General features: G+C 44.4%; 1 protein-coding gene across 2 annotated transcripts in view; it reads left to right on the top strand.

Moving 5' to 3' along the window:
* The window catches only part of BTBD9 (BTB (POZ) domain containing 9), a 205307-nt gene that overhangs the window by 132482 nt on the left and 53714 nt on the right, over nt 1-19111 (top strand). For both annotated transcript variants that reach the window (XM_065428937.1, XM_065428938.1), the window contains exon 9: nt 14021-14328. In XM_065428937.1, coding sequence (XP_065285009.1) covers nt 14021-14328 — 308 coding nt within the window. The remainder of the gene's footprint in view (nt 1-14020; nt 14329-19111) is intronic.

The following is a 19111-nucleotide window of genomic DNA, read 5'->3' as shown; positions in this document are numbered from 1 at the left end:
CAGAGCATTTCATTTAATTACCTCAAGGACTGCACTAGGGGGTCCTTAAGTGTGCATAAGAGGTGGTTGTACATAAAGAAGCAATAAAACACTCGAATTTGTGAGAACAGGTACTAAGTCACATTGGCAAAAAAGGATGATGGGCAGGTCAAAGAGAATATTTTGAGGAAGGCCATTCCAGTCTTTGGCTGCACGAGGAAAAAAAGATGCTGAAACATAACAGTTCTCACACGTGTACAGGAAACTTGCAATCGGTGACCAGTGGGACGTGATATGTATGTGGGCGGGGTGATGTGAGGAGCACTGTTAAGTCATGAATAGTAGAGCTTATGGAATAGACAGCGTGTTGCTATGCATCAACGGAGGGATAAGTTTGCAACCAAGATTCCGCTTTGAGGGTGGTAACACTGACTTCGTGTGAATAAGACGAGCGAATGAATCTGGCGGCATGATTTTGCACCGCTTCAAGGTCATCCACGAGGCATACATGATGCGGGGACCATATGGCTGACGCTTGCTCTAACGGATAAGTGACCTATAGGCATGTAATTTAACGTGTTTGGGCACGTTATGAAGTTGATGTTTCAGTGAACCAAGAGGTCTATTTGCCGATGATATGACATTTGTAGCATGTGCACGCCATGACAGATCATTGGACAAAGGAACACCTAAGTATTGGAACAATGTTATTGGTTGTATAGGTTTATTGGCAATTGTGCACGGGAATGTAAGAGGGTGCTTTTCATGGGTAATGGAAAAAAGTGTATGTTTAGTCGGGTTAAGGGTCATTATCCACCAGTCGCACCATTCCTGGACATGGTCTAGATCGTGCTGAAGTTTTAATGCATTGTAATGGTTAGAGGCTGATCGGTAAATTACACAATTGTCAGTGAACAATTGAATTTGGCAAGATAAGTGTTTAGGCAAGCTGTTAATATGTATTAGAACTAAGAGAGGACCAAGAACAGAACCTTGGCGTACACCAGATGTTACAGGAACAGGGTCAGAAGTATGGTTATTAACAAAAATGTGTTCAGATTGGTTAAACAAGAATTCCTTGATCCAAACCAGAACGTTGTGGTCCAAGTTTAACTGGCTTAGTTTTAATAGCAATCATTGATGCGGTACTTTATCGAACACTTTTGTGTAATCTAAGAGAGTGTTGTCGAGGTTAACATGCAAGTCATGAATGAAAATGGCCAGTTGTGTCTTGCATGAGAAGCCCTTTCGAAAGCCATGCTGGGATGGATGAAAAAAGTTATTCCAATGATTTTGCATGGGACACTTGTTAATCATATGGGGCGGTAATTTAGTGGGGAATCTTTCTTACCAGATTTGTAGACAGTAACGACCCTCCCCACTTTCCAGTCATTTGGCATGTGACCTGCAGAGAGTGAATGAGAAATGAAAATACGCAGATACGCAGTGATGCTATGTCTAGTGTTCTTTAACAGCTTAGAATTCATTTCAACAGCTCTCAATGAAGAAAGCTTAATGTCATCTAAAAAAGATAAAATTCCATCACGACATGTTGTTGTAGCAGGCATAGTAGACAGAGTTTTAGCCGGTGGCGTAGGCAAAGATATGCTGGGTTCTCTGGTGAAAACTGCACTAAAAGCAATGGTAAAGCCGTTAGTTAGCTCATTCGAGGTCCCCCACGGTTTCTCCCAGTTCGTCAAGTCAGAATGACAGCGCATGATTCAATAGGGTTGATGACCTTCCAAAATTTTCTCAGGTTATCATTTAACAATTTTGTCAAATCGCAGTTCAAAAATTTGTGCTTAGCACTGTGCACAGCAATCAGGTAGCCATTCTCGGCAGTATAATACCGCTGCCACACATTAGACGAGGTTCTCAGCTTAGCAGCATGAAAAAAGCCCTTTTTTCTGCCTTCTAATCTCTTTAGCGTGTAGTGTGCCATGGCTTTTGATGGTTTTCATGAAAAATAATTCTAGGAATGAATTTGTTGGCCAAGCCCTGTATTTTGCATTTGAATATCTCCCAGCTCTCCTGGAGAGGCATGCTGTAAATTCGGGCTTCAAATAAAGTGAGTGAAACAACCTTATTTGCTCCACCATAGACGTAAGCAAACTCCACGTCACCTGGCTAGGTCCACTCGGGGACCATCAGGTGAAACCTGACGGCCCTCTCACAAGCCCTCTGGACTGTCAGGATTTGAGAGGTATGATCCTGGGCCCTAATTAGCTTCATCATTTCCTCTTGGGTGAAAGGGGGATCGGCAGAGGTGCAGCCCCACAGGACATGTTCGAAGTTCTCATAATCACCACACAGAGGGCAGTCTGGGCTTGGGAACCGTTCGGGGTACATTGTGTGCAGCGTCGCGGGGCTCAGGTAAGTGCTTGTTTGCAGAAATCTGAGAGGGACTGCCTGGGCCCTGCACAGCGACTTCAAATAAAGTAAAAAAAATTTCGAAGCTCATTGTTAATTGAATTGTAGCTACCTTTTTTCATAGAGAAGTATTGATTTTTTTATGGCTTTTGCAGCATTCAGGGTAAAATTAAAACTTAGCGGGGATAACTCTGTGATCACTAATCTCTTGAATGTACATGATAGATGATAAGGTCTCGGGATTCGTAGTTAGTATAAGAACCAAGACATTAGCACCGTCACCAGCAACATGCGTTGGTTCCCTACTAACTTAATGAGATGGGCATTTAAACATACTTATATAAAACCCTTTGATAAAACCCTCTGTGGTTCGTACCTGAGGGACCTAGTCTCTGCCAGTCGATACCAGGATAATGGAAAGCTCCTAATTGTAAGATATGTGAATTAGGGTGTGCTGTACCGAGATCGCACAGATTATTGTTCTAGTTAGTCGAAAAGTTAGATCAAGTATGCAGAGCTTTGTAGCAAGCACACAAGTAAATCGGATTGCGCCGGTGAGCGAAAAATGAGCCATAACATTTGTAGATTGGAGATGATGTCTGCTGTGTGCACGATAAATGAGGGCCCACAGCAATCGATACACCGCCCCCTCGAGTGCATGTGCGGTCATTTCTGAAAACTTGAAAACCTGCTAAGTCAGCAAGTACTTCTGTGTTAGTGACATCAAGGGTAAACCACGTTTTGGTTAGTAGTTAGTACGTTTGGTTAGGTTTTGTTTGATGAAAGCATGATGTTAGAGACGACATTTAGATTAATTCTTGGCATGGTTTCGGAGCGGGTAAACACATTTTTGCGGGCTGACGATTGCTATGCGAGTTCTTTTTACGGTTTGAGATATGCTATCAAACACGTAGCACTTTGATCTGATGTGCAGAGTTTTGTAGAGCAGATTAAATGGGGCAGATTGCTTCCTGGCAAATGCAACGAAGTGGCTGCAATAAATTTGAACTGCACGACAAAAATCTTTGCCAATGCTATCATTGGTACCTATTAGTTTCTGGGCGCTCGACAGGACAGTTTCTTTTGTTTTGAAAAATGTGAATTTCGCTATTATTGGACGGGACTGGTCATTCGAATGACGTCTAAGACGATGAGTGCAATCCATCTCTTTTGCGTCAATATGTTTATCTAGATGCTCGCGGCAATGTCTAATGATAAGTTATTCTGATTGTGCATACGATTCAGATGTAGTTTCAGGGAGTCTGTAGAATACCAAGTTGCTCCGTCGTGTTTTGTTTTTGGCATCATCAAAACATGCCTCTAGATTTGAAATTAAGCGAGTAGCTTTAGTTACGTCAGCGCAGTTAACTTCTGTATCTATTTTAAGTGTTGGAAAGCTTTCATAATAGCTCTCAAGGTCAACCATACGTTGGCCAAGGTCAGATACATTCCGGCCTGTCACTAACTACTGGGATTTTAGATCTTGGGTTTCAGAAATAAGCTTGGTCTGGCCAGTAGATATCTCCTTTAGCTCAGCTAAGATAGCTGCAGTATCCAGATTGGGGTTAGTTTTTATATCTCCAGAAAGTAAGAGTAGCAGGGAGAAAACAAAATGAAAACGATCAGCTACACTGTGGGCTTGGCAGCTGTACTAGGTAGTACTTTTTGGCAAAGAGGCTGAGACGGTCACCAACCTGCATCACGAAGACGAAAGGATTAGTGGCCTGCGCAGTGGCAAAGCTGCCAAGCCCACAAGCATTTATGAAGATCAAACCGTTCAGCCACCGGAAGGCATGCAGATTGTATTGGATATGTGTGTTCACGCACGCAGCGCAGAGCTCTCTGTTTATGCATGAGCACGTGACTTCTCATGTGTCTGTCATTGAGTTTCTGGTTTCATGCGGGTCATCGCCAACACTGCTGGCTGCCACCTCAGTCGAGGATGACGCCACAGATGCTACCATGCTTGTGCCTAGGTTCATGCTTGTGCAGGTGATGATGCCTTAGATAACTCCCTTGCGGACATTGCTGCACTTGAAAGACAGCTCTTGCTGCATTGCTCAAAGAAAGTCTAACAAATTGACTTTTTTTTTTTTTGTAGTATCGGTGAATAAGAAAAAAAAAAAAACATTTGTCCATGCATGCAGGCTTGGGTTGCAGTACACAGTATGCTAAATCTTTCCAATAAAGTGTGATTGGCCCACGCGATGCAGTATTCCTTTCACATTCACTTTTTCTGGCGGTTTCGGTTTCATAGTCCTGCAAAGTATTGCACTATAGCCTAAATTGAAGCTCCTTGTAACTCTTTCGTGCGTAACTGCATGTTACGGACATCATTTTAGTCGTTGAGAATACACAACCAAATTTATATGACGTTTTCCCAAGAAAGTCGTATCATCGGGGTTCCATTGTACATCTATTGAACTGTTTAAGATAAGCTGAAATGGCTTTTATTTGATGTATAGTTTCTCTTCTCATTCTGTGTGTGATAGCACGGCTATTTCTTGTTTCTACAGTAAAAACTCGTCAATTCGCATTTCACAAGACTGAAAAAATGTCATAATTAAACAAATGTTGATATTAGAGGGTATCAAGAGAACAATAAACAAAATGTTGACCGCATCAAAACACTTTTATTTACTGAATGAATCGGAAATAATTTTTCTATATTACACAAAAGCAGTGCAGAAGCAGCAGTTCTCATCATCTTGTGACTTATTAGCAGTTGCAGCAATGAAGGTCTTGCGAATTACTTCGCACAGTGTCTGTAGCACAGTTAAGACCTGCATCTTCATCCAAGACTAGCTTATCACTACTGCACACACATCTCAATTATTCTTTTGCTAGTGAGCTGGTTGGCGACAGCCGTGCAATGAAGCTGGCAGGTCTGATGTCACCTTGTTATAGTACACTTTAATCATGCAGGCCACAGTAAAATCTGCATTTATCCTCGACAGCTTCTACCATGTTTAAAATTGCATGCGCATTGCATTGAATCAAAACGAAACTGCCGTTTGCTGCAACCGCTGTGGACGAAACCACGTTCGTTATCGAAGCCATCATGAATGGTGAGTACACAGTTCTGAAGGCATGCAGCTAAGCATACAAACACACACGTCTCACCTTTTTCATTGAAGACCGCAACCTCTTTCCCACAAACATATTCAGCTTTTGCCAACATTGTTAACTCGGGATGTTTTCCTGCTACTTCGCGAATTTCTTTGCGATGTCATGGTTTGTGCAGAACATCTCGTCCTAGCTCTTGATTTGAAAAACGCATTCAACACTGTGTCACATGAACTCATCTTATCTGAGCTGAAGGAGATCGGTTGTGGACAACGAATCTACGACTACGCCCACTCTTTCCTGACCTCTCGCATAATGACAGTAGGCATCCGCACTATGCACTCAGACCTTTTTCCCATGCCCAATAAAGGTACACCACAAGGGGTGATACTCTCCCCCCTTCTTTTCGATATCGGCATGAGACGCTTAGCCAAAAACTCAATGTCAAGCCCGGGCTAGGGTACGAGTTATATGCAGACGATATTACCTTATTGGCCACCAGCAGCTCTTTAGGACAAAAACAACAAATCCTGCACGCAGCAGCAACCGCTGTTGAAACCTTCACTCGCAGCAGCTGAATGAGCTGCACTCCTGATAAATCAGAATTCATCAGGAATCAAGGTCGAAGCCATCAAACTCACGAGCTCACGTATGCGAGTCCTCAGACTGGGGCTGCAAAGCAACAAACGAGTAGACCACACCATTAAAACTCTTGGGACTACCGTGAAAAAGATCTCCTGTATGATTGGTAGAGTAACCTATCACCCAGGAGGTTTCAAGGAAACAGAGACGATCCGGCTCGTTCAGGCTTTTGTGCTAAGTCATCTCACATATAACCTCTCTTTACAGGACCCCATGAAAACAGAACTAAAGGCCCCAGGTGCGTTGATCAGAACATCGTACAAAGCGGCTCTCGGCCTACCACAGGGAACCTCCACTGAACGCCTGGTGGCCCTCGGGATTCACAATAACTACGAGGAGCTACGGGCAACAGTGCTCATATCTTAATGGAAGAGGCTTAGCTTAATCTCCTCTGGCAAGAAATTACTCTGCCATGTAGGTTACCCTATTCGTCCACAGTATGCAGGAGACAAACTAGAATCTCTGTCTAAAGTCCTTCGTGAAAGGATCATAGTAGCCCCAATCCTCAAGAACATGAGTCCAAATTACCGCCGGGGTCGTAGAAGTGGTCAAGCTCGCAAGTTAATGCAGCAATTCGGTGGAAATCCGGATAGGTCTGCAGAGATGTCGCTCGATGCGGTACTTACAAGTACGCCCTCGCAGTAGTAGGAGCGGCCGCAGATCAAGGGTTTGTGACTTACGCCACGGCTCGAGTTGCATCTGTGAATACCACAGAAGCTTCGGCCATCGCGCGGGCTGTTAAAACTAAGGACGCTGTGGGACAATCGTCGATAGCTTTTACAGATTCCCAAGTCGCATGTAGACTCTTCCTCACCGGGAGACTACCACACAGCACCTCTCCCCTATTAGAGTCCAACCTAACGCAGAACTACGTGAACATCTGGTGCCTGGGTCACACAGGACTTGAGGGCAACAAGAGAGCGGATGGTGTAGCTTATGCTTTTGTCAAACGAGTGGCCGACCACTCTGAGGAAAACCACTTCTTACCACGAGACATCCTTGAGCACTTTCGGTGCGAGCAACGAACATACTCCACCACACCCTGACCTATCCAAGTGGGACTCTTATGACTGGCGCCGAATACAGACGCACACATATCCAAACCTTTATTTGAAACATGACATTCACCCCATGCTGCACAGCACCCGCCAACTCTCGCCCACGTTACGTGAAATTGCCAGAACAGGCCACCCAAAATTAATACATAGAAAATAGCCAGCAAACTTTCCAGAAGGGAGTAGCGGGAGACTTGGCTCGCCAGCAACGATCAAGAGATGCAACTGGCACTCCTCGACAAGGCACAGCGGACCACTCAAACCACTGGAGTCCTGGACTAGGGGCTCCACCCACTTGCTTTCTACACCTACACTATTTTTTTAATAAACATTTTGATATATAGTTTGTCAGCAACACTTTTGTTTTTACTTCGTGCAGTCAAGTGATCGCTCTTGTGACACAAATTTCACGGTCGAGTAGTAGACGTTGGTCATCCTCCATATGACGCCTTCTACGTCAACTGGTGTTTTGGTGCCGACGGAAATAATAATGCTGGAGCGCGGCGGGATGCTCGCTTAATCTTCGAGCACACTCAAGGCCATGGCGACTACAAGAGCTCTCCGGCGGTATCACTCAATCTTTCGACAGCGTTATCGATTTCGACTTCAGATCGATGATTGCGCCATGTTTGTTTTGGAAGTCCTTGCCGAGAATGACGTCTCGTGGACATTATTGGAGGATAACGAAGGTGGCAGGGTAAGTCCGGTCATGAACGGTAATTCTTGCCATGCATATTTCAATCGGCGTAATGAGGTGTCCTCCAGCGGTCCAAATTTAAGGTCCTTCCCATGCAGTCTTAACTTTCTTCAACTGGGCGACGATGTGTCTACTCATGACGGAGTAATCTGCTCCTGTGTCCACTAAGGCGGTGAATGTGTGGCTGTCGAGAAGCATGTCGAGGTCAGTGGTTCTTTGTCTCGCATTACAGTTAGGTCTTGGCGTAGGATCACGGCAGCGTTGCGTTGACCTGCGGCTGGCAGATGGTGTCATCAGGTTGTCTTTCATCGGCATATTCTTTGCTTCCAGACTTCGTCGGAACGGCGGCATGTCATTGTTATGTCGTCGAGATAGTCTCTTCGTCAGTTCGACGAACAGCAACCACACATCCATCGGTTGCTGCTCTTAGTTTTCTGGATATGGGCTTGCAGAGCGGCCTCGGGCTGGGCCAGTGTATGGACGGCACTGCGGCAACAGGTAGCGGCCTGGCGATGGCGAACGGGATGGTCGTCAAGAGCTCCACTGAGTAGTGGCGAGGTAGTCGGCGATATCGCGAGGTCATTCGCCAAGCTGTGGTCGCGGCACGTTAACGGCGAACCCTCGGAGTACCATTTCCCGGTATGGGCATCGACGGTAGATGTGCTTGGCTTCTCCGCAGTGATAGCAAAGAGGACGATGGTGGGGTGCGCACCAAACGTCAGTCTTCCTTGGAATGCTGCGCGGAGTGACGGGCTGGTGTGCTGGCAGTGGCGGCGGTGGACGGCGGAATTGCAGTGTTACAGGGCCCTGGCGCAGTCGCGGAGGGGGACCTTGACAGCGTGCCACGGCGGCGTAGGTCATCGTTTCCGGCTGGGGCAGCGATAATTGTAGTTGCACTTCAGCAACCCCAAGCGATTGCTGAACCTCTTCTTTCATGATGCTGGCGGTCGAGGCCACTTGAGGTTGCGATGAAGGCAAGACCTTGCGCAGTTCTTCACGCACAATGGCCCTGATGGTCTCTTGAAGGTCATCGGAACCCAGTCCTTGGATGGTGCACTGCGGCGTGAGCACTTGTCGGTTATACTGCCGAGTGCACATGTCCAGAGTTTTCTCGATCGTCGAACACAGTCTGCGATCGTCAAAATCTGATCAGTGGGTCACGCATAGGCTTTTTACATCAGTCGTCGAATGTTCCAGACTAATTGCTGCACCCGCATGTCTTCCACAAAGTTCTACACCATTCGCATCACGCGATGAAATCGGATAACACAAGGTTCTGTAAAAACAGACAACGGATACAATCATTGATAACTTTCAAAAAACTTTCGATACATGCAGGAGTGTCCTGCGTTGTGCAATAACATTTGTTAGGCAGTTAAACATGGTCGTCTAATAGAGATATACAAGTACGCATGTCAATATACTGTTGCCTCAACTGTGCTCTCTTTCGATGCTATCATGGATGGGGACTGCGCAGTCCTGGAGGCGCATGTGCTTCGAGGTGTCAGGCGTGGCGCTAAACGCAAGCATAAAAACTATAAATTCACAAATAGGCATGAAGTGTTTATTTGTTCCCGGGCAGTTTCTGCTGATGGCTATGGCGATGCAGTCTCCACTGCTTCATTTCGTTTGGAACCTGGCACAGCTTTTGCTCTTTTGGGTTGCGCATTGGCGGCTTGCCACACTCCGCAGGTTGTCTGAATTAATTGATGGGCAACAATACATCCAAATTAACGAGAGTTTGATGCTGTTAAATAATGCACACGCATGGCGGGACAACAGAATGAGTCTCGATTTTCCGAATTAACAAGGGTAAAATTAAAGAGATTTTACTGTACCCTTTGCTATTTTGATTTATATTGAAGTGTTTGCAAACATTTTATCATTACAGTGCCCTGTTATTTATTTTCCTTTTTTGCTCTGACAGAAGGTTTTGCCGACGGTTCTTGAATCACAGGACCTCCTATCATATATGTAAACCGTTGTTTGTTTTGAAAACTTCATCTGCACAGCTATTGTTCTGTTTTTGGCCAAGTCCACCATTCCAACATGGTATTCTCGTGTTGTTGCAGTGCCCTGTAAAAGGACATTAATGAGAAAAGCAAGTTGAGTTGTATTAGTAAATTAGTCTTCTATACAATACCAAAAAAAAAAAAAACACTCTTACGGTAAGAAGTTGCTCCTTGAGCCAGAAAATGTGCAAGAAACAACACAGCTGATGGTGATGCTATAGATTTCACTGCATTTGCTAAGGTTTCAGTAACATTCAATTCAAGGTTGCAACAGCTGCACCAAAAGTGTCAAATTTGTCAAAATAGCACCACGCTGTGCCAAAATGCGCCGACTTTCCGCAAAGTTTCTTAGTCAAACTTGTAGCGATATACAAGAGCTATGTTGGCAACCATCAGTTTTGTCAATGTATCGGATGTCTGTAGCCAACCCAATCCAGTCGCGGAAAAAATGGCTAAAGGCCACATGTATTGTGAACCAGAATATAGTTGACTATAGCCACGTGCAGGCAGGTCATGCGCGCATGTGTGGTGTAGATGCTGAGAGACTGGTTGGATTTTTATTTTGACTGGAGCTGCTTTTCCATGTGTGTTGCAATGCTACTGTGCATGGGCATTCAACATGAGCAAAGGTGAGTCCATTTAAAGTAGAAACTTCGTTCAAAAAAACGTCACAGCCACCAATGTGTTCGATAGAAACGTTGGCCATTTGACAGGGGCTGCGAACGCTGACGCCTTGCGAGCCAAAGGAATGCATATATATGCTTGCAAAATCGACGGTGTCATCCTTTTCACTCCCTTAGTTGACTCGGCAGTGTAGACTTGCACGAATTAAGGGGTCATTGTTTTTTTTTATTTTTTTTACTGAAACGACTGGATTGCAAGATTAAGTCTGTGAAGTCTGAAGCTGAAGCAAAGCTTTTTTATGTCATCTCGAATGGCCTGGGGCCTTGCTTCATGTAAAAGCTCCTAACAGAGTTCTGTCGTCCGAGTGTTGTTTTTTTCTGTAATGATTGACGAAACTCCAAAGCCTGAGCAGTGTGTGCAGCAACTGGATTTGCTGGTCAGATATTTCTCTGAAAGCATTCAACGGGTTGTTGTTGTACACTTGAACTCTTTTAACCTTGGCCATGCCACTGGAGGTATTTTTGTAGAGTGCATAGAGGATGCCCTGACAGAGCTGCCAAGACAAACGTTACTTTGTTTTTTTTTTTAGCAATGGCCCGAATGAGTGTGAGGTCGAAGCTGAAACGGAAGATGAACCCAAAACTAGTCGATGTAGGGGAATGCACTCTGCACAATGTGTATAATGCATTTCCAAAGGGTTTGGACTAATTTTGTTCTGATGTTGAGAAACTTGTGAGGGATGTTTATTATTATTTTGAGCATCCTGTGCGTGCTGAGGGCCTCAAAGAACACCACGAAATCTTGGGTATAGCACCTAATGTCTCTCTCCGAAATGTCCCTAACCACTGGTTGACTTGACAGGACCTTCTAGCCTGCGTGGAGGAACAGTTTACTGTCTTGCAGTCTCTTTTTTTTTTTTTGGAAAAGAGCACTGTTAGGCAGCGACCAGATGCCCAGACCCAGCACAACAGACTTGCTGCAGCTTTTTGCAGCGAGGCCCTTTATGCAAAAGTGCTTCTCCTGAGAAATGCTGCAGAGCTCTTTACTGGGTTCCAGAACTTCTTCCAAAGGAAAGAGCCACTCATACGTGTCCTTCATGATGAGATTCTGGGATTGGTACGACGAGTCTTAGGACACGTTTTATGAGGTGAGGTGTTTTGCAACAGGAGTGCAAAAGACTTGACCAAACTCAACCTGGACGATGGAACCCTCTGGAAGGTGCAGCCGGAAATTGGCTTGGACACAGAGAAAGCAATGGAAGTTGGGACCCCTCTGAGAAAAAAATGTTCTGCCTCGGAGCTCGAGCATTCTACCTCACTTGTTCTAAAGCACTCCTTCAGAAGCTCCTTCTGACAAACAAAGTGATCATGCATGCAAGGTTTCTTGCCTTACAGTGTGATGCTGAGCAGAAGGTGCGGTCCTTGCACTATATTAAGGACAGCTGCCTCAGGTTTTAGGTGATAAGGTGTCGTCTGTTGTTAATGAAGGGCTCATGCTGAAGTGTGATAATGATAACAGTGCTCTACATTTGGAAGGAAGGGTGGATGACTACTGGGCAAGCATATTTCGCCTGAAGACAACAACAGGTGAACAGAGATATCCCCAGCTTTCTAAGTGCATAAAAGCACTTCTTTCTCTACCCCATGGCAGTGCCGAACTAAAACGAGGTTTCAGTGAACACAAGCACCTCATAGATGGATGGAGCTCTCTGAGCATTGCCAGCATCAATGGAATGCGCAGTGTTGAAGGTTTCCTTCAGTGGTATGACAGTGGTGCCACTAAAGTAACTCTCAGCCTTGACCTTTTGAGGAGTGTGAAGCAGCCACGAGCAAACTATGTACAGAGGATGAGTGCTGAAGAAAGCACAAGCAAGCAAAAAGTAACAGAATATGCTGCCTTCGAACAGCCCAGTCTCAAAGCACAAAAGAAAACATTGGAGGACCAAGTGGCGGCCAGCAAGGCATTGCTCTCTAGTGCTGAGTGTATGATCAACACTGGCATCAAGCAAAAAGACATGAATAAATTAGAAAGTGACCACATGCTTCTAACGGCAGTAAGTGCAAACCTTGAGCAGGCACTTAAAAAACTCAAGGAACACGAAAAGCAAATGATCAAAAAGGCAAAGCATTGATATTTAGCCATGTATAAGCTGTTGGTTAACCTATAGTCGTGTGCAAGAGCAGCTTGGTTTTTAAGGTTTCTAGTCATGGTCTAGTCAGCTGCTACCCATGTGCAAGAGCAGTTTGTTGTACAAATAAGTTGGGGCTAGTCATCTAGCCTAGTCCAGTGAAATGCCACTCATGGCTAAGTCACTTTGAAGTACAAATATATTTGTTTGCATTTTTTATACCAGCCTTTTCTTTGGTCTGTGTTGAATTGCTTGATCCTATGAATATTCTAAGCAATTTGATCAACCTGCTCAGCAGGTTGGAACAAATTGAAATCTACCGTGTGGGTTTTTGTAGGGTTTAGTGGGCACCGGTTTGCGGGACCTTGGTCACTGAAGCTAAAGCAAGGTTCCACCAAGTCAGTTTTATGCACGGAGCTTTAAAAAAAAAAAAGAAAAAACAACCTCGGTGGTTTTATAGCTTGTAGCTATGTCACATTCTTTATTTATTAATACTGCAGGCTTACATACTGCTGCTGCTGTAAATATTTACACCTTTTTGTTTTCTGTTCTAAAAGTGGGCTTCCACATTACTAGACCGCTCCAAATTTAATAATTGGTGCTCCATTAAAATGGAGCTATTTTTCTCCGCAACCTGCTCCAAATTTAGATTTTCCTGATCCAAAAATGTTTCTAAATTTTACTTCAGCTGTTGCACCCCTGTCATTTGGTAAAGATAGACTACATTGTTTTGTATTGTTGGGGTTCTATAGGGCCTTAGGTGTCAGAACCATGATCTGATTATGAGGCACGCCATAACGGGAGACTCCAGAATAATTTGGACCACCTAGGGTTTTTTAACGTACACCTAAGTCTAAGTACACATTTCGCCCCCATTGAAATATGGCCGCCGTGGATAGGAACATCGTGCTTAGCAGCCCAGCACCATAGCCACTAAGCAACCATGGCAGGTACATTGTATCCTAAAGGCACTAGACTGAACTCGGCAAGTTTCAGTAACTCTTAGAGCCGCAGTGGCGCAAATATAAAGAAAAAAAAAGGCACTTTAAGATCACTGACATAGTACTCACGTACCAGTGCTGAAGCCTTGGCATAAGGTTTAGTATGTCGAACGCTGAGTTAGTATGAAACAGAGGATGGCAAGGCTGGCTGGTGCATGTCTATATAGCAAAAGCTGGGCACAAGATTGAGATGGGAGAAGTGAGCACCTGTCTAGTTTTGTCCTTTTTCACATCTTATTTTCATGCTTGGCTTTTAGGTATAGATGTTGAACTTTAATTTTTTCTCCTAGTAATCAACATATTGTGGCATGTTACCCTGAAAAAAATTAAAATAGAGTTGTGAAAGAATACTTTAGCAATTTGAGCTGAGTCACTGTTTCTCTCTAGTGTCCACTTAAGAAACTAGCATGGCACCAAGTTTTGACACTGTTGTAAATGCAATGCAGGGCACACACAACACGGTCAACCGAGTCTTCCATGCTGTGTCCCTGGAATGCAAACACGTTGCCTTGGAAACTGGCGAGGAGGAGGAGCCCTTCCCCAACCTGGAGGAGGGCGTGGTGGTGCCCCATGAAAACGTGGCCACCGTGGCACGCTCAGCGTATGTGGTGGAAGGGGTGAGCCGCAGCCGCAACGCGCTTATCAATGGCGACACCTCAAAGTACGACTGGGACTCTGGCTACACCTGCCACCAGTTGGGCAACGGTGCCATTGTGGTGCAGCTGGCACAGCCATACCGCGTCGACTCCATGCGGTGAGCACTTTCGTGGTATTGTGAGATGGCTTCAACAGCCTAACATCCATAAAAACACCCTAACACACAAAAAGGTACAAGTCGTGCTTTGTAGTCTGTTCTGTCAACACCAGGGAGCCTACAGGTCCTTGAAACCCTTGAGAATTAAAAGTATGTTTTCAAGGCCCTTGGAAGCCCTGGAATTTTCTTAAAACCCTTTAATTTCTTGAGTAATACCCTCTACAGTTTATTATGTAACCCGCTTTCTATGGTGGATCAGGGTGGGCCCGGCTAACATCCCATTTTAGAAACAATGGTACAGTTAAACCCACCAGTAAAGATACCAGTTTTTAACAATACAGTTTAACTTTGATATAATGAACTTCGATATAGCAAAATTCTCAGTGTAATCAAGTATTCTTGTCTGTAGAACATCATGTATTTAGAACCTCAACATATAACGAATTGTGCTTATACACAATTCAAATATAACGAGATTCCACTGCCGCTGCAAAGGAATCCCAAGACGACAATAAACGCAAACTTCTGTGGTCGTATATTTATTTATTTAGTTCTATTTATTTATTTACATGTACCTCACAGGCCTTCGAGGAGGCATTGTATAACGGGGGAAATACAGTAACATAATAGTATGGAATCAGGAAAAAGAAACATCAGTATAATGAAAGGAATATGCATGCAACATGGAAAAATAATACGACGTAAGCAAACACACATGTTGATCAATAACAGTGAATGGTAAACACAATAACATAATAGCATAATAACAATATAAAAGTTTTTGCATGTATACAGTAGTAAAAGAATTAGTATCACTGAAATCCTTTTATTAACATGTAGAAAAATGCAGGAAAGAAATTAAAACACGACAAGACGTGTTAGATGGTTGAAACGGCATACTGATCAATTAGAAGATTGCGAAATGCGCTGTGTTTAAATTAACAAGCGATGCGATCTGGTAGAGCGTTCCATAAACGGACCGCACGGGGCAAAGCCGAAAAATTAAAAGTGTGTGTGTTGCCATGAATTCGAGTGTAGCTGCACTGATTGTTCAGTCTTTGTGACGTCCAGGACACTTTTTTGAGGTTTGATAAGGTTAGGTCATCTGTGTGAATGAATCTATGAAATAATAATAGGAGGGCAATATCACAGCGAGTGGTTAGTGGTTGCAACGACAGATCGACTTTTATTTAGGTTACACTTGACTGGTTACTATAATTTTTTAAAATGAAACGGAGATGGTTGAATTACAAGTGGCTGCTTATGAATGCACCTCTCAAATTGCTTGCCATGCGACAAGAGCAACTACTTAAATGGGGCAACATCATGTTCCATGTGAAGTCAGAGAGAAATAAGATCTTGTCGCACTTCATGCTCACTATGTGCTTTAGGTGCGAGTGACAACATGCAAGGGCGAGATGAGAAGGGTGGTGGCTTGATGAGTGCTGTCCCCCTGCACAAGCAAGGGGAAAGAGGGGGCGGGCAGCAAGCGACAAAACGACCAGGCATGCATGAGAAGAGGGGGGGCAGGTTGGCATGCGTTTCCGTTTCAAGCACAGCCATGGCTGCGCATAGCTGCTGTCATTGTGGCTGAGTGCATGCACAGCCATGTGCCATGCTTCAGAGTTAAACTGCCACGTGCACAAAGAATGTACGTGATGAGCTGGTGTGTCATCATTTCATTTCATGTTATTACCCTCAAGCGCATACGCATTACAGAGGAGAGTGCTACACAACATATAGAAAATTAACAAGCACGATGAAATTGAATGAAAAAAAATGCTATAGTACAGGGATCTATGCTCGTTACAATGGACCCGCGTACAACAGACTTTCGGAAATAACGGACACTATATGAGCCTTAGTTTGTTCTACCTATTAATGCAACGAAGTTTGCTTTTAACAGACTGTGCTACAACGGACTATCGGCTACAGCGGACAAAATTAGCAGAAATTTTTTTCAAAATCGGGCACATAAAATGTACTTTTGTCATGTTGACATGGGCTGACAACTGACTTGCGAGGGTCAGCCAACAATCGCAGCTTAATATTGCGCGACGGAGAAAGGTGGGGCAGAAACACACCATCTTCTTTGGGGGGGAAGAGGAGGCGAGAGAGAGGGTTGTTCTGTGCTGGCGGCTGCTGCTTACGGTGCTGGTGCCAGTCCGCACCTGCGTGGGTCTTATCTTCAAAGTCATCTGCAACGTGGACAAAATGCACCCAGTGCCGCTCGCTTCGTATGCACTACGCTTTCGACGTTTTGAGAGACAGCACAAAGGTTAATTCGCTCGCTCCTGCTGCTGTGTTTGCTTAATTTGCTATCGCACTCGATGGTTCACCTTTAAGGCGAAACTGCAACTTTTTTGTTTGATTTTTACTTTGGACGTTCATCACTCACTCTTCGCAATAAAGTTGTTAGACATTGCGACGAAAGTTTCCGAAGCGAGGTGTTTCGGATATTACGAACTTTGGATAAAGCAGAAGTTTTTTGTCAGATTATCAGGGTCCGTTGTAATGAGAGTCGACTGTACAAAAAGCCAACCACAAGAGAAAAATAAAGAGCCGAATGCTTGTTAAACTAAGCCATTAATAAAGAGAATAAACAGTGATAAGGAACAATGCTACACTGTAGCTCAAACAACAACCAGAAGCGGAGCAACATATATATAGAACCCAACACACTAAAACCTGATAACTGTTTGCAAAAACTAAAAAAAAAAGGTCAAGGATCAATGTCAAGATCTACGAAATAAACGAAATGAGTCGTAATCTGGTATTAATGTACGTCGAGCAAAAGGCAATTCCACTCTGTCGATGTATGAGGTAGAAAAGAATGAAAAAGGTAGGATTGTGAAAATACAGTAAAACCTCGTTATAACGAAGTTGAAGAAGGGGGTCATAATTACTTCATTATAACCATTAGTTTGTTATAGCCACTATTCATTTCTATCCACAATTAGCAAACAAGAGAGGATGTACTTGCCACCAAATCTCACAGCAGCCCGCCACGGCAAAAAGAAAATGGTCGTCGCGTGGAAAAGTCCGTTCTGAAGGCCTGCCAGCACAGTTATTAGTCATCTCGGTTAACGTAATGTTACAGGATATGCTTGTATAATTAAGGAATACATACTGTGTCACGTAACAATTGACCCTTCCCACACTTGCTATGCTTCACTGCAATAGTACACGTATGCTTCACCACATAAGATTGCTGTTCTGAGGGGAAGCCAACTTTTGAGAACTGGCATTATGCAATGCGTCGTGCTTTCCGAGCTTCGAAGCCTTTCGCGAGGATTTTTTAGGTGGACTCAGCGTCATTGCTAACAGCAGCAAATTGTTTCAGTAAGAAATAAGGCACTGAACAGCAAGAAGCTTGGTAACGAACCTCGAAGTTGCGAGGCCTAGCGTTGCTGCGGTGGTGGCTATACGGCTGCCAGTGGATCGACATTCGAGAGCGCCTGTTCAAGGTGACGAGATAATCAAAAAGACAGCAGTGGTGGCTTTGATCAATGCGCTTCGATCAGTGCACTGGATTCTCATCATTCTTCTTGCTTTTCTGTCGCCATTCCTCCAGCACCATTGATACGGTTCTCCCGTACCGGCCGAACCCTGCTGAATGCTCACCTGTTTCTACGGTCACTCAGTATTCAAATTCAAATTCAAATTCAAATTCTTTATTTCTGCCTTGTACAAATACAGACAGCGGAGGCACAGAAAAAGCTGTCAGGAACAGCTTGACAAAGCCGCAGCCCCCTTTCGCTTGGCAGTGGCTTCACAGCAAGGCTTTTAAAACAAAGGTAATTGCAGTCTAATAACACTTATACATAATGAACACATACAAATGAAAACATAGCAAAATTATACAATATTTAGACAATATTCACCACAAAGAAGAACAGAACCTACATGTTAACATACATAGTACGCAAAGCACCGTTTGACGCACTGAAAAGATCGAAATTATTATGTACATAAGCATTTAAGAGTCAAGGAAGAGTGAATTCAAAGAAATGCCAACAACTGGCACGTTTTTTGACGTCTACTCAACAGTGCCGCCAAAAAGAGCATCATGACCTCAGCCCACCCCCTCACCCTTTCCCTATCGACTTACTCGTGTGGCTGTGGGTCCCGCCTGTTGCTGCTCCTGGCCTTTTGTCCAAGCTCCTCCCGAAGTACCACGGGCCCTACCGCGTGGTTGCGCAACAATTGCCAGTTAATTTCGTTGTTGAATCCGTATTGGCATCTCCCGATCTGCGTCATCGGGCGAGAAATTATGCACATTGACCGGCTGAAGCCGTATTACGATCCGCTCACTTCTTCCTGGGTCGCCAGGATGGCGACTCTTCAATTTCGGGGGTGATTGTGACGAAGATCGGCACGCTGAAAAGCCCCGTTGCCATCGCATGGCTCGCCCCCAGTTCGCTCCCTGGCTGTGCCCTACCTGCAGGTGCTGCGTTTGTCGCTGCTGCTCTACGACCCTAATAAACCCCGTTTACACAATAAATAAAAAAAGTCGCAGTTTAGCCTGAAAGGCGAAGCAACAATTACGATAGCAAATTAGTAGACAGCTATATGAAAAGTAAGGATAGTAGTTTCATCGGCCTTTAGCTTTTAAACATTTGCTTACTAACTACATTAACAAGCATGGTGACATGCGCACACAAGCAAAAATGAACACGTCTCGCTCAATGACTGCAGACACTCATTAAATGGTGGAGGTAGGAAGTGCAGTAGCAGGAACGAGGGAATTGACCTTTGTGCGGCCTCTCGCTTCGAAGCGATG

The sequence above is a fragment of the Dermacentor albipictus genome, unplaced genomic scaffold (assembly GCF_038994185.2).
Source record: "Dermacentor albipictus isolate Rhodes 1998 colony unplaced genomic scaffold, USDA_Dalb.pri_finalv2 scaffold_16, whole genome shotgun sequence".
Lineage (NCBI taxonomy): Eukaryota > Metazoa > Arthropoda > Arachnida > Ixodida > Ixodidae > Dermacentor > Dermacentor albipictus.
This window is presented reverse-complemented; position numbering and strand designations above follow the sequence as displayed.